Source organism: Exophiala xenobiotica (assembly GCF_000835505.1).
Source record: "Exophiala xenobiotica strain CBS 118157 unplaced genomic scaffold supercont1.1, whole genome shotgun sequence".
In the NCBI taxonomy this organism is placed as follows: domain Eukaryota; kingdom Fungi; phylum Ascomycota; class Eurotiomycetes; order Chaetothyriales; family Herpotrichiellaceae; genus Exophiala; species Exophiala xenobiotica.
Window position 1 is genome coordinate 4,198,560 of NW_013562494.1, and position 12,662 is coordinate 4,211,221.

General features: G+C 52.0%; 7 protein-coding genes across 8 annotated transcripts; 5 read left to right on the top strand and 2 right to left on the bottom strand.

Moving 5' to 3' along the window:
* Positions 1–12: 12 nt before the first annotated feature.
* PV05_01646 lies at positions 13–2,467 on the top strand. Of its 2 annotated transcripts, XM_013466664.1 has the most exons (4): positions 13–109; positions 195–240; positions 291–1,385; positions 1,447–2,467. In XM_013466664.1, exons 3-4 carry the CDS (start codon positions 320–322, stop codon positions 1,977–1,979), a joined length of 1,599 nt encoding a protein of 532 aa, XP_013322118.1. In that variant the 5' UTR covers positions 13–109; positions 195–240; positions 291–319; the 3' UTR covers positions 1,980–2,467. The 2 variants fall into 2 exon arrangements, with proteins under 2 accessions (XP_013322118.1, XP_013322119.1); XM_013466665.1 differs by having other exon boundaries at positions 13–240.
* A 513-nt stretch (positions 2,468–2,980) lies between these two features.
* Positions 2,981–3,953, top strand: PV05_01647 (uncharacterized protein; the record flags this gene model as incomplete). Its single annotated transcript, XM_013466666.1, has 1 exon — positions 2,981–3,953. One exon carries the CDS (start codon positions 2,981–2,983, stop codon positions 3,467–3,469), a length of 489 nt encoding a protein of 162 aa, XP_013322120.1. The 3' UTR covers positions 3,470–3,953.
* A 959-nt stretch (positions 3,954–4,912) lies between these two features.
* Positions 4,913–6,097, top strand: PV05_01648 (uncharacterized protein; the record flags this gene model as incomplete). Its single annotated transcript, XM_013466667.1, has 1 exon — positions 4,913–6,097. The coding sequence occupies one exon, from the start codon at positions 4,913–4,915 to the stop codon at positions 6,095–6,097; it is 1,185 nt and encodes a 394-aa protein (XP_013322121.1).
* A 478-nt stretch (positions 6,098–6,575) lies between these two features.
* On the top strand, positions 6,576–8,243 carry PV05_01649 (uncharacterized protein; the record flags this gene model as incomplete). Its single annotated transcript, XM_013466668.1, has 1 exon — positions 6,576–8,243. One exon carries the CDS (start codon positions 6,576–6,578, stop codon positions 8,241–8,243), a length of 1,668 nt encoding a protein of 555 aa, XP_013322122.1.
* Positions 8,244–8,336: 93 nt separating this feature from the next.
* On the bottom strand, positions 8,337–10,079 carry PV05_01650 (uncharacterized protein). The gene is made up of 2 exons (XM_013466669.1): positions 9,958–10,079; positions 8,337–9,792 (listed from the first exon to the last, which is right to left on the bottom strand). Exons 1-2 carry the CDS (start codon positions 10,018–10,020, stop codon positions 8,608–8,610), a joined length of 1,248 nt encoding a protein of 415 aa, XP_013322123.1. The 5' UTR covers positions 10,021–10,079; the 3' UTR covers positions 8,337–8,607.
* Positions 9,942–11,770, top strand: PV05_01651 (uncharacterized protein). The gene is made up of 2 exons (XM_013466670.1): positions 9,942–10,369; positions 10,421–11,770. The coding sequence occupies exons 1-2, from the start codon at positions 10,128–10,130 to the stop codon at positions 10,590–10,592; spliced, it is 414 nt and encodes a 137-aa protein (XP_013322124.1). The 5' UTR covers positions 9,942–10,127; the 3' UTR covers positions 10,593–11,770.
* PV05_01652 (uncharacterized protein) lies at positions 10,530–11,810 on the bottom strand. Its single transcript, XM_013466671.1, has 2 exons — positions 11,469–11,810; positions 10,530–11,416 (listed from the first exon to the last, which is right to left on the bottom strand). Exons 1-2 carry the CDS (start codon positions 11,701–11,703, stop codon positions 10,677–10,679), a joined length of 975 nt encoding a protein of 324 aa, XP_013322125.1. The 5' UTR covers positions 11,704–11,810; the 3' UTR covers positions 10,530–10,676.
* Positions 11,811–12,662: the final 852 nt, after the last annotated feature.

The following is a 12,662-nucleotide window of genomic DNA, read 5'->3' on the forward strand; positions in this document are numbered from 1 at the left end:
TTGTTTTGGGCCACGCTTATCGGCCCAATGCTGGTCACATTCCCTCCTCCTTACCCCGTCCGTGCCCGTCGTCCCCCGTCAACGCTCGTGTAGGCGTTGTCGACTAGAGGTGCGCATCATTAATTTGTCTTGAGTTTTCCAGTGTCGCGTTGCTACGTGTCGCTCTGTACAGTGGTTGTTGACGATGCTTGCAGCCTGATATCGGGTTGGCCTTCTTCTATCAGTACAAACATTGGTTCTGTTGGTCATTCCTACGAGGACAATAGGCGAGCCCTTCTAACTAGTTGCAGTGTCCGGTTCAATCACCATCGTTCCCACCATGGACTTCCGTTCGCTATTTCTCTCTACTCTCCTCGTCCTTCGAACCTATGCTCTTCCGACCGAGGTCCTGCCAGAAGAAAAAGCCTTAATCACTCCTGCTCCAACACCTACGCTCGCAGTCTATGGAGAGTATGCAGGGATAAGACGGGGGATTTTGAGTGATATTACTGCCGACTTGGACTCCTATGTCAATAGCATATTCAGCGACCTTGGATCTGCCATACCCTCATATGTGTCCAATGGCCTGTTCCCCAATTTCCAAAACTTGCCGACCGGCAGTGCTGTTGCAAGTTCGGTTGGCGCAAAGAGTACCGACCTCGCTGCTTCTCCGACACAAGTCCTGAATATACCTGGCTACGGAAATTGGACAAACAATGGCTGGAATTTGCGAATTCACGGCAATGTCTACAAAGAGCCTACAATATCCAACGCCACGGTGGACAAGCTAGCAAACTTCTATTTGATTGATACCAGTGTTGCAGATCTTCAGCCCTCAGAACAAGACCAGGCTCGAAATCTCACCCGAGAGATCTATGTTGTCCAGCAAGGCAATCAATCAGTCACCATGGATGTCCTGCCGGGTCCTGAGTTTGGCTCAAGTGGTCAGCCTGGAGGCGGTGGCGGGGTCACGCCAGCCGGGGGTGAGCAGACCCTCACACTGCCATATCCGACTACTCCGGAAGGAGATTTCGACGTCTTTATGCCTGTCTCGAACACATCTTTGGCACTGACACCAGGTACGGGCAACGTGCAACCTCAAAGACTCAACGTGTACGCCCAAGGTACCATGTCAGGCAATGCCACCTCCTACCTAGTCTCCGACGAAGGTTTTACCATAATCAGTGACATCGACGATATCCTCCGTGTGACCAAGATTTATGAACCGAAACAAGGCCTGCTCAACAGTTTCGCCCGGCCTTTCACCCCCTGGATGAATATGCCGGAGATCTATACCAACTGGTCCAACAGCATCCCTAATGTGCATTTCCACTACCTCACGACCACTCCCGAACAGATCACACGCAACTATATGCAGTTCATTTACGACACTTATCCTGGTGGAAGTGAGTTCTTCCACTTCAGACCTTCACCACAGATTCTGTCCAGATTGCTGACCATCTGCAGGTTTCGACACACGCCCATTGAACTTCAGTGACGTCTCAGCAACGCTATCAATCCGCAAGTTTCTTCTTGTCAAGATTTTCGAGACCTTCCCAAACCGCAAGTTCATCTTGGTGGCAGACACCAGCAATTCGGACGTCATGCGGGACTATCCAGAAATGGCGAAGGAGTTCGGACAGGTCCAGTGCATATTCCTGCGCAACACGTCGGCCACCGATTCCGGCGACAAATTTCCCTACGATACTGCGGGCTTCAAGGGTCTCAACCAGTCATCCTACATGTTCTTTAAGGTCCCTGACGACTTGAAGGGTCTCGATATTGCGAATGGACAGTGCTACAACTCCTCAATTCCGCAGAATTTGACATTCGGATACCAAGGCTTACCTTTCGGCGTCAATCTCGGAGATGGAAGTTCCAATAGCAGCTCCAATAGTAGTTCTAGCGGAAGCGGGCAAGCACGATCAGGAGATGCTCTGTCAAGAATGGGAACCATGATCATGCTTGTTGCTGGAGTCTTAGCATTCAACATCGTATGAGCGGACCGCGTTCTGCACGAAATCATCATTATGGCATAGCAGCAACAAGGCCAGGGCGGCGTGTTGAGAATGACGATTCTGCTCGATAGGTCAACCTAACAATTCTCCAGACGACTTCTCTCCTTGATCATCGGAGGTTCCCCTTCGGCGACATTGGTCTAGGTCGGGTGCGGTAATGTCCGGTTATAGGTGATCGAAATGATAAACCTTTTGTCAACCGCTGGCTTCTGCTCATGTCGGATTGTTGTCGACCAAGCCCGTACGAGCAATGGTTGCATGGGCTGACCTAGTTCTGAGGGCAGTGCAAGGACAGAGGAGGCTGAACTCGTGCACTATGGGCAGATTATAAGGGGAGAAGAAACCCCTCGATTCCACTCTTATTTGATGCCAAGTTAGTAACAGGCTAAAAATAGGTGTTCTTGGCGTCCAGCATTCAGCTTGGCTGATAGAACGAACAACATACCACGTATCCAGCTGCAAGACTGCCATCGGACTAGATCGACCAAACGGGCTCATCTCTAAGAACTGCAACAGCGTGCTCTTCAGCAATCGCTGCTATTATGGTGAGAGGTGCCGCCCCCACCCGAGCCTTCGTAGCGCCAGACAGTCATTTATCCGCCGGCAAGCCAAACACGGAGGCGTACTGGCCCACGGTCGGGAGCAAAGATCAGATACCAGGATGGCTTCGGGACAATGACTTCCTCGTCGGAGGGCATCCGATGCCAACATACTCTTATAGGCGCTCCCTTCGTCTTTGGCGATGCTTGCATATTGAGACCATGAACATATGGACTCATCTCCTCGGATCTGCAGCCTTTGTGGCCGTAGGCTTCGCCTTGTATGGCTATTCCCGAGCATCATCCGCGACTCTCACCCTCAGCGTTGGCGACCAGTTCGCCGTTGCCTCTTCAATTACCACAGCTGTGGTCTGTTTCGGGCTCAGCACCACATTTCACACGCTCAGAAGCCATTCGTACAACGTGCACCACTTCTAGGGTAAGATGGACATTTTCGGAATCTGTATTTTGGCGGTGGGCGGCGGGGCATCAGCGACGTACTATGCTTGCTATTGTAACGAAACGACGCGATGCATTTACTGGGCACTCAATCTGGGAGCTGGAGTGGCTGCAGCGGTCACTCTTTTTGACACTGGTGGTGGCGGCAGCAAGATGCGAACCCTTCGTGGCGGCGTCTTCTCCCTACTTGCAATCTCAGCAATGCTACCGGTATTCCAACGCATTGGCTCGCTGGGTTGGAAGGAAGCATGTCATCAGATTGGGGCACAGTGGTATCTTGCCGAAGCCCTTTCTCTGCTGCTTGGTGTTGGCTTGTTTGTTGGCCGACTTCCCGAAAAATTGAGTCCAGGATCTTTCGACATCTGGGGCCACTCTCATCAAATGTTCCATATTTCCGCTTTGACTGGCACAGCCTTCCATCTTGCTGCCCTCATTACAGGATACAAATACCGCCAGGCATATCCGCGTTGTTGAATTTCGGATGGCCTAAGTGTCTGATCTCGAATTTTCACTACGAACTAATCACCGTGAAGGGGACCTGGAAGGAATGCTGAGGTACTAAGAGCTGCAGTGAAGCTAGTGAGGCGAAAGCGGGCGTGAGAGTGAGTGTCGGGTGAGCAAGATTCAGGGACTCCTAAGCCGAGGGTAGGGGACCTAACCTGGCCGCTTTCGCCTGACTATCTACGTACAATGACATCCTCGAGGCATCAGCGGTCTACTATACAGTAACCATCAACGCGCAGGGTGAAATTTTCCGAAGTGGTCGAGTGTGCTTCCAGAGCCTTCCTTGACTTGAAGGGGCGGTGATTGCTTCACTGTAACAGCTGAGAAACATCCACGGTTACATACAGACGTAGTCGCCAGGGTGCAGGTAAGGGTGGAGGACCACCCTAAAACTCATCGCCAGAACTCGTCCCTACCCGTACTGTTACGTGGTCTCCACCCATCGTCAAGTAATTTCCAGAGACTGCTGCTGGTGGCTAGAGGTGCTGGCAGTCGAGACGGTGAGGCGAGGAGGTGGCATTCCGCGTCTATCAGCACTCGACGGCCCTCCGCCCCACGTTCCGCCTACCTCTGCCAGCAGAAGGTTTGAGGAGAAAGGGGGAAGAAAATGGGTAATTGCGCCTGATGTTTGTCTCATTTGCAGGTTCAAACCTAATAATAGAGCTCGGTCTTTCAAAGAGAAGATTTTGCGTGTTTCTGATTCCACGAAAACAGGAGTAAAGTGCTCGCTCAAACTCAGCCATGCAACGGCCACCGCTCTTATCTCGACCGTGCCTTTGACCAGTTTCACTTTAGAGGCGTAAAGGATGTGGGAATAGCGATGCGTAGAACACCAACAGACCACAAGCAATCCGTCGACTCTGTGGAGGCCACAACGCGTAAATTCTTACTGGCTAATAAGCGGTTCGAAGAGTCGACTCTTATGTAGGCGACTCTTGTTAAAACCTCGACCCAGGCGGTGTAGGAGGACCCTTTTTGCAGACGCCCCGAGAGAGCGCTCTGCGTTGCATTCTGGCGATACGCGCGGTGTCAGGCTGAAAATCCAAGTCTGTGTAACCTGTGTTCAAGATATCAGCCCTGTTTCAATTGTAGTGGAAATGAGGCTGGCCGTCTTAAGAGCATATACTTCACAAGTTGGATCCCAATGACATATATACTTTGTCCATAACCTTTTCGCGCTAATAGTATTGACTGCAATGGCTACGGGTTGGGTATCAGGGCCCGACAGCAGAGGCACGATAGACATAATTTGGGGGTCTTTCCTCACCATTTTCCTTTGTACATGGACAGCTGTTTGCCTCAACATTCCAAACCCCAAAGATAGCCAGCTTCAAGTACTGGGCAGGAAGGCGAAATGGATGTTCTGGGCCATTGTAGGTCCCGAGCTAGTCCTGTCAGTGGCCATCGGTCAATATGCCTCTGCCCGGCGCTCGGTCAAGCGATTTCCGCAACCTTGGTTACTCGCAATGGACGCTCCGGCACGCCTTCTTCGCTGATATGGGTGGTATGCTATTGCAGCCTAAAGATAGCACGCCGTTTCTCATCAACAGCCGCCAACTGGCGTACTTGGTGCAGCATAAGTACCTAGAATACCCCAACATAACCGCAGAAGAAATCTGGGATAAATCCAAAGCACATACACTCAGCAAAATCCTCACGTTGATACAAGCGAGCTGGCTCATCTGTCAGCTCATCGGTCGAGCGATCACACACCTTGCCACGTCGACTCTAGAGCTATCTGCCGGCGCCATAGTCTTTTGCACGTTCGGGACGTTCATCTGCTGGCTTCACAAACCAAGCGACGTCAAGAAGGGTATTGTGCTCAACACGACGGCCACCACGGCGCAGATCCTGACTGAAGCCGGGCACGCTGCCATCGTGCCATACCGACATACACCCCTAGACTTCGTAGCGAAGGAGTCATTTACCTGTGGTTATGACGTGATGGGATTCTTCAATCTCAGCTGCGACAACCGCGAGAGGCCGCTGCGGCGGTTTCCAGACGATCGCTTCCCGAATATCAGTCCCTTTGAGAAGTTTGCCCTCTTCTGCGCGACGACGGCGTACGCCTCCCTCCACCTGATTGGTTGGCGGTTCACATTTCCAACACGAATCGAATCGTTACTATGGCGCACGTCCAGCTTAGTTGTCACTGGCACAACGGTCCTGTTTTGGATCGTCGAGACTATCGCGGCTCGTCAACGCTTTGGCAGATGGGACAAATATCTAATATGGCTCCGATTGAAGAAGAGGCAGCGTTTGCCCCTGCCGGTGACCAACGAAGAGACCAGAGAAATCCACCAAACTACTCTTACGTCAGCAGGGGAAGAAGCAGCACAAGTTACCACAATTTCTAAAGAGGATTCAATCCAGCCAGGCGTGCGTCAAGTGACTATCAGTTATCTCAACGCTTTTGAAGAGGAGCAAAGGAAGGCGAAGCCGATGCTAGCATGGGAGGTTGGAATGATTTTTCCTGTCGTGATCCTTTATGCGATTTCAAGAGGGTACATGATCATTGAGGTCTTCTTGGGCTTGAGAGACTTGCCTCTCGAAGTGTATCAGTCTTTTACCATAGCCCAGATAGTCCCCCACTGGTGAAGTCAGGATATTAGGCCCAGAAAAAGCTAAGGTTCAAGCGGCCTTCATTCACTCTCTACACATTACGACCGAAATGTGTTTGGCGAGTACTGTAGGTTTTTCTTTCGCGAGTACGGAGTAGCTTCCCTCCAGTTGCTTCCCCCAGAGGAACCCAGGCAGAAGTAATAAGTCAGTGGTCAGTTTAGTTCAAGGGGGCTTAAAATGGGGACGCTGACGAGCCTCACTAGGCTAAAGGAGGGAATATTTCTCTTTAAGGGAAGGTTAGTCGAGTTCACACCTCAGGCCACCGCTGGAAGAAACATCAATACCAGATAACTTACCTTACATATCTTGCATAAATCGGTGCACGGAGTATCAATCTTGGCCTGCCTCTAAGCTGCAGCTTCCTATAAGGCGGCCTAAATCGTCCAGACCGCCTTTCACTTTCCACCCCAAGATGCTCATCTGAACCCAGCTCGACGTGCCCAACCACTGCACCATGAACAAGATTACCTCGGTCAGAGATCGGGTCTGGTCACGACGAGAGATCGAGGCGCTGATAGCGGATGGGAGAAAGATATTCATAATAGATGGACGAGTGATCAAGGCCGATGCATGGGCCCCTTTCCACCCTGGAGGCGACAAGGCCATCCTGCACATGGTTGGAAGAGATGGAACAGACGAAATCCGAGCCCTACATTCTCTCGAAGCTCAAGCACATATGCAGAAATTTGTCATTGGAAGAGTCGAGGGTCGTTGGATCAATTTCCTGCCTCCCATCCAGGGCGGACATTTCAGACCCTTTCTCCAGGAGGAAGAACATGAGGATGATAACGGCTCGCAGACCGATGGTGGACTCAGCAGCTCGAACAGCAGCACTCCACCATCTCCTATCTTCGATGCTATCGATTCGGAAGTCCGCAAGCGCACATCGAGCTCATCCGCATCAGCGGTCTCGGAATTCGAATCCACAACTATCAGACCAGACCCCATCCAGACGAAACTTTCTGCGGAAAAGGCCTCTGATATCCTAAAATACCCTTCCCTGGACTACACCTCTCAAGATCAGATTGTCGCCAAATACCGAGAGCTCGACGCACGCATCCGCGCTGCTGGACTGTACAAGTGTCCTTACTGGTCGTATGGTATCGAGTCCTGCAGGTACTTGTTTCTGTTCGTCTCCGCGCTCGTAGCCCTGCATTACGGCCACTACGCCATCTCTGGAGTGTTGATTGGTATGTTCTGGCATCAACTTGTCTTTACGGCTCACGACTCGGGCCACATGGGCATTACGCACCACTTCCACGTCGACACCTGCATCGGTATCTTCATCGCCGACTTCCTAGGTGGGTTGTCTATTGGTTGGTGGAAACGGAATCACAATGTCCATCATGTTGTAACCAACTCTCCCGAGCACGATCCTGATATCGAGCATATGCCTTTCTTCGCGATTTCTACTCGGTTCTTTGAGAGCCTGCGCTCGACATACTACAATCGCGTCATGGACTTCGACGTTGTAGCTAAATGGGCGATTTCTAAACAACATTGGCTATACTACCCAATTCTCTTGTTCGGTCGATTCAACCTCTACCGCCTGTCCTGGGAGTACCTGTTGCTGGGCCAAGCTCCCAAGAAGGGCCCGGCTTGGTGGACTTGGTACCTCGAGATTGCAGGGCAATTCTTCTTCTGGACCTGGTACGGGTATGGAATCATTTACAAATCCATCCCCACAGGTTGGGACAGATTTGTCTTCATCATGCTCTCGCACATGGTCACCATGCCTCTGCACGTGCAGATCACGTTGTCCCACTTCGCCATGTCGACTACAGACATGGGCGTGCACGAGTCTTTTGCACAGAAAATGCTCCGCACGACCATGGACGTCGACTGCCCTACCTGGCTCGATTTTTTCCATGGCGGATTGCAGTTCCAGGCCGTGCACCATCTATTCCCGCGCATTCCGAGACATAATCTGCGCAAGGCGCAGAAATATGTCAAGGAGTTCTGCGAGGATACCGGGATACCCTATGTGATTTACGGCTTCGGAGAGGGCAATATGGAAGTCATTAGCCGGCTCGGTGAGGTTGCCAAACAGGTCAAAGTCTTTGAGGAGTGTAGGAAGGCCTGTGCAAAGGATGTGGTTGAGGGGCATGGATTCGATCACTAAACAAGATAGATATAGAGGCAAGGTGTGTGTTCGTGGGCCATCTGTCTTCTTTTCGGGACTAGAGTGCACATATGGCATCATACAATAATGCGATGAGAATGAGAAATGTATATAGATTAGACTATTGAACATGAATCGATACTTGGACCGGTATTCAACGGGTCTTAACATTTGCCCCGATACGAGCATGGACCATCAGGTACTGTCTGTCACATTTGCGGAGTAGTGGATAGATATTTCGACGGGTCATCGATCTACAGGTGTTCAGGGCTGTGTTGGCGAGAAGCTCTCGTGCCCTTTGTGATCTTAGCACCGGCAAACCCAACCTTTTCAGCATGGACAGTCCAAGAGACCCAATGCGCAGTCAGTCCGAGTCAACATCAAGGCCTCCCTCACCAATCTTAAAAGCAAACCCGCCAGCTTGCTGTCTGTCACCGCGACCTGCGCCTTCCGCCGTCGCCTTCTCTCTAGTCTGACCAGGCTTCAACTCCACGCTAGCAACAAATCTAGCATTCTTGACTGCGTCGAACCTCTTCTCCGCATCGCGAAGGCACTCTTCTATCGACATCTGCGGCGCGAACTGTGGGACCCGGGTCCTCGAGAGGGTCATGGTGAGTGTGGCATACGCCATCCACGGCGATATCCCCGGTCCTTGTTGTGGTGCTGAGGGTGTGATTTGCGTCTGCGCTTGCCCTTGCAACTCTGCCGGTGCGTGGCTGGTTGTAAAGGTTGCAGGTGTGGTCGTGCTAAACACAACCGCGCATTCGAACCTCGCTTGTAGCGCCTTGAGCCGCTCAATGATCTGAGCCGTCCGCGAGGGCGACGTGCTTTCGACGAGACCGGGGCTCTTGGATTGTAAACGGGCCATGTCCCTGTCAAATCGATCCTGCCAGTAGAATGAAGTCGCCGAGTCGACAACGATTAGACCTAACGGCCGATGACTAGAGGAGTGCCGTGTTCGGTCGAGGAGGAATGTCGGCAATGAGTCGAGATGTGAAAGGAGTTGAGATGAGGACTGGGGGCGAAGGATCAGGATGTGGTTCATGGCTTCGCGGGCGGTGGCTTGGATGGCGGCTTGGGTGAGCGTAGTGCCAGATGAAAGGCTGTTGGTGTGGGTAGAGAGGTAGTGCGTAAGGATCTGGAAGAGTCGCGTCGCTGAGAAGCGTCCGTCGGTGTCGATGTAGATTACCATCGACTCTTTGCCTCCATGGCTTTTTGGCAGACTTGAGAGGGCAGCAAGATGGTAGCAGAGCGTTGTCTTGCCGGAGGAGGATTTGCGGGAGGTTATTTCGATTGCGGCGGGTTTGGCACTGTACTTGTGCTGACGAAGCTCATATCGGCGAAGCGGGGAGCCATCATCGCCATTATGGTCTGCTTGGAGCTGATCGTCTGAAGCTGGACTTGGTGCTGTAGACTGTTGCAACTCGGGACGTTCCTCGGCTGCTGGTTGAGCAGGATAGCGAAATGCCTCCAACAGGGCATCAAGTTGTGGAAAGCCCAGCACACCCTTCGACCAAGGACTTATGGTACGCCTTATCTCTGCTAGAATCTGGTACACATCCCAGGGAGTGTGTTAGATATTCTTATTCATGGTAGCATGGGGTTATGCAAGGCTGAGTCTTAGCGGAGCAAGTCGGGAGCGGAATCGTCTCCATTTCATTGCGCCGGTACGGAGACGGATACCATCTAAGGAAAAAGCTCAAGCGCAACTCACCTGCTCTAGACTTTCCTCCTGCACATCCTCAAGGAGTCTGGCGCCATATTGTCCAGCCGACATGATCGCGCCATGACCGTGACAGAAGCCGACAACTCAATCTTCCCTTGACCTTGGTGGTAGTGGAGGGAAAACAGAGAACGAAAAAGAGAAAACTTTAAGATCAGCCAATGGCTCCGCCTGAACACCCGTTCCCCGTCAGCGCCCTCGAACAGCGCGTGCAATATCACACCGTCGACTTCAAGGAGAAGAGCAGAAAACTAGGAGATTTCGACCTCAAACGCGACTGTCAATTGCTCGAGCTGGTCCAGTATAGCTGCACCACACCCGAGGAGCAAGCCGAACGACTTCTAGCAAATCCCGGTTCTGAGCCACGAATGGAGTGCCATCCGTTCGTGAGGCTGTTTAGAAGGTACGAAGCTGCCCAACGGTGGGCGAAGGTTGCGTTCTGACAGAATAGCAGATGTGAGAAGAAGGGCAAAGTATTTCACGTCGAGACCACGGCATGGGAGGGCGAGCATGCTTGGAAACCACCGCCAGGCTCGCGGCCAACAGCGGGTATGAATAACAGAGCCGATGATTCAGCAACAACTTCGATTGCCAAATATGGGAGCTATTTCTGGTCCGGAAAATGAATCTCTTCCGCGGGTATCATATGCAATATCTTCAACCTATTCCTCACCGCCAACGCCGACGCTGTGGAATCACAATCTCCAAGATTAAAAGAGCTCCATTGTACGGTGCCGCGGCACAGAGGAGTCAGATGATTTCTCATTCTGGCTCGACCCAGCACCGTTCACGGGCGCCTTCCTCTTGACCTGGACGTCATCCGGCATTCGATAAGCCTTCTCGCTGGTCACAATCGGCCCCAATTCGAAACCTCCAGGCTCTTTGGCCAGAAGCTCTCGCAACGTCTCTTCGAATACAGCTTCTTCGGATATAGCCACGGTGTTCTTCGCTCGTCTCCGTGTTCCAGATGCCAATTTCTGTCTGGAAGCCTCCAGCTCCAGTGGATGGGACCCATCCAGCTTGACTGCGCCAGCCAATTTTCGCAGCGCCTGCTCGCCAAGTTTGCCTTCTTGCGTCGCCAATTCTCTGATCTTTCTAGTGTCAGCTTCGCGGTGCGGGAATACCGGGGTATCCCTGTAGGTGTGCGCAGAAGGGAGCTCGGGTAGCCCTTTGGTATTGAAAGCGAATTTCTTGATCTCACCGTGTCCGTCAAGTTCGGGGCCGAGGAAGGAGGCGGGAAGCTCGAGTACATGGTGGAAGGAGTCTTCGGGAGGAGGAGTGGGATACAAGGGAGGATTGATGGGCGGCTGAGATGTGTAGGGCTTGAGTTGGTCATCTGGTCGAGGGATGTCGAGTGCCTCGATCGCACTCTCAAAATCGGTGGCTACTGGGACTGTTCGCCGAGCAGCCAGCATTGACCGGCGGACGATGGAGAGAAACTTGAGCACGACTGTGAATTGGTCAGCGCTGGTACAATGCACTGCAGTTAGAGGTGTATGTACATTCTTGCATTGTCGCGGTCAAGGATTCCAAGGCTACCGACTCGATGTAAGGGTTTGTTATATTCTGCTTCAGCGCCTCTGCCTCGCATATTGTCTTGACACAATCTACTAGCAATTTGTCGACCACCTCTTGTTCGATGAGCGCCGGCTCTTTCGAAGGGATACTCTGAGCCTTGTGTCGCATGACATGGTGATGATGGTAGGGTTGTTTGCGCTTCGGCGAGGTCGTAAACATCTGTCCACAGGACGGTGAAAAGAAGGACTAGTGTGATAGACGAGTATACACAGGCCTTGGACGTCAGATAGCAATAATTGGTCAATCCCTTCGAGTCTTTATGTTGCGGTAATGGCAATTTAGCCTAGTCACGCCTGGTTCAGACGATACAAAAGGTGGACTGATCCGAGCGAAAACTGCCAAGCCCTTTTGCGGCTTCCAATTCGACTTCACCTGCGGATCTTTGAGGGAGCTTCAACCAGCTACCAACTGACCCTTCTAAACGCTCTCTCCTCTCTCAAACCACACATTGACGACCTCCTACGCGGCACAACCCCCTTTTGCCGCCCTATCAAGCGTTCTGCATTCCTACACCGCCAGAGAAAAGAAGCTCGGTGCGAGCTCCAGAAGAACAATGGCAATCAAACCAATCACAGGAGTACGTTCACCTTCTGCCACGCGAGTTTTATTTGCTCAGATGAGCATGTTATATGCATTGGAGGCCGTTACTCAACCCGCATACTGACCGGAACTCTCACAGATGCTCCGACGAGGCCTCGTCTTGGATTTAAGTATTGCCATGGGTAAGCGAACCGAAGTACCTTCCTTCCATACAACGGCCGAACAGCTTCGAATCGGAAAAGCAGCACGCAGCCTTAGCGAATTCAGAGATTGGAGCGAAGGGCTGGAAATGAGACGCAAAAGACGAATTGAAGCTAACAAGGGTTTGAACGACAGGTCTAGGAACTACATTCGGATATCTGTGGTGGTACGGTACGTGACAAGACACCCATTCTGCTGGACATGGCTCGCTTTCGCCTCCGCTTGAGAACAATGGGGAAGCTCGAGGCAGATACACTGAGACGCGCGACAAGACTAACAATATCAGGTTATCACCTGCCCCGCGTCCGAGCCCGAGACAACTTTTACGCCAAGTTAGAAGACCAGCGAGCCAGGGACGCCGGCTTCAAATAAACCAT

Excerpts from the sequence above, each read along its gene's own strand:
- PV05_01646 (XM_013466665.1), top strand. The coding sequence starts at position 320 with ATGGACTTCCGTTCGCTATTTCTCTCTACTCTCCTCGTCCTTCGAACC. Across the intron at positions 1,386-1,446 it reads CGACACTTATCCTGGTGGAA|GTTTCGACACACGCCCATTG; the intron begins GTGAGTTCTTCC and ends GACCATCTGCAG.
- PV05_01650 (XM_013466669.1), bottom strand. The coding sequence starts at position 10,020 with ATGTCGGCTGGACAATATGGCGCCAGACTCCTTGAGGATGTGCAGGAG. Across the intron at positions 9,793-9,957 it reads AGGAGGAAAGTCTAGAGCAG|ATTCTAGCAGAGATAAGGCG; the intron begins GTGAGTTGCGCT and ends GATGTGTACCAG.
- PV05_01651 (XM_013466670.1), top strand. The coding sequence starts at position 10,128 with ATGGCTCCGCCTGAACACCCGTTCCCCGTCAGCGCCCTCGAACAGCGC. Across the intron at positions 10,370-10,420 it reads TTCGTGAGGCTGTTTAGAAG|ATGTGAGAAGAAGGGCAAAG; the intron begins GTACGAAGCTGC and ends ACAGAATAGCAG.
- PV05_01652 (XM_013466671.1), bottom strand. The coding sequence starts at position 11,703 with ATGTTTACGACCTCGCCGAAGCGCAAACAACCCTACCATCATCACCAT. Across the intron at positions 11,417-11,468 it reads GACCGCGACAATGCAAGAAT|TCGTGCTCAAGTTTCTCTCC; the intron begins GTACATACACCT and ends ACCAATTCACAG.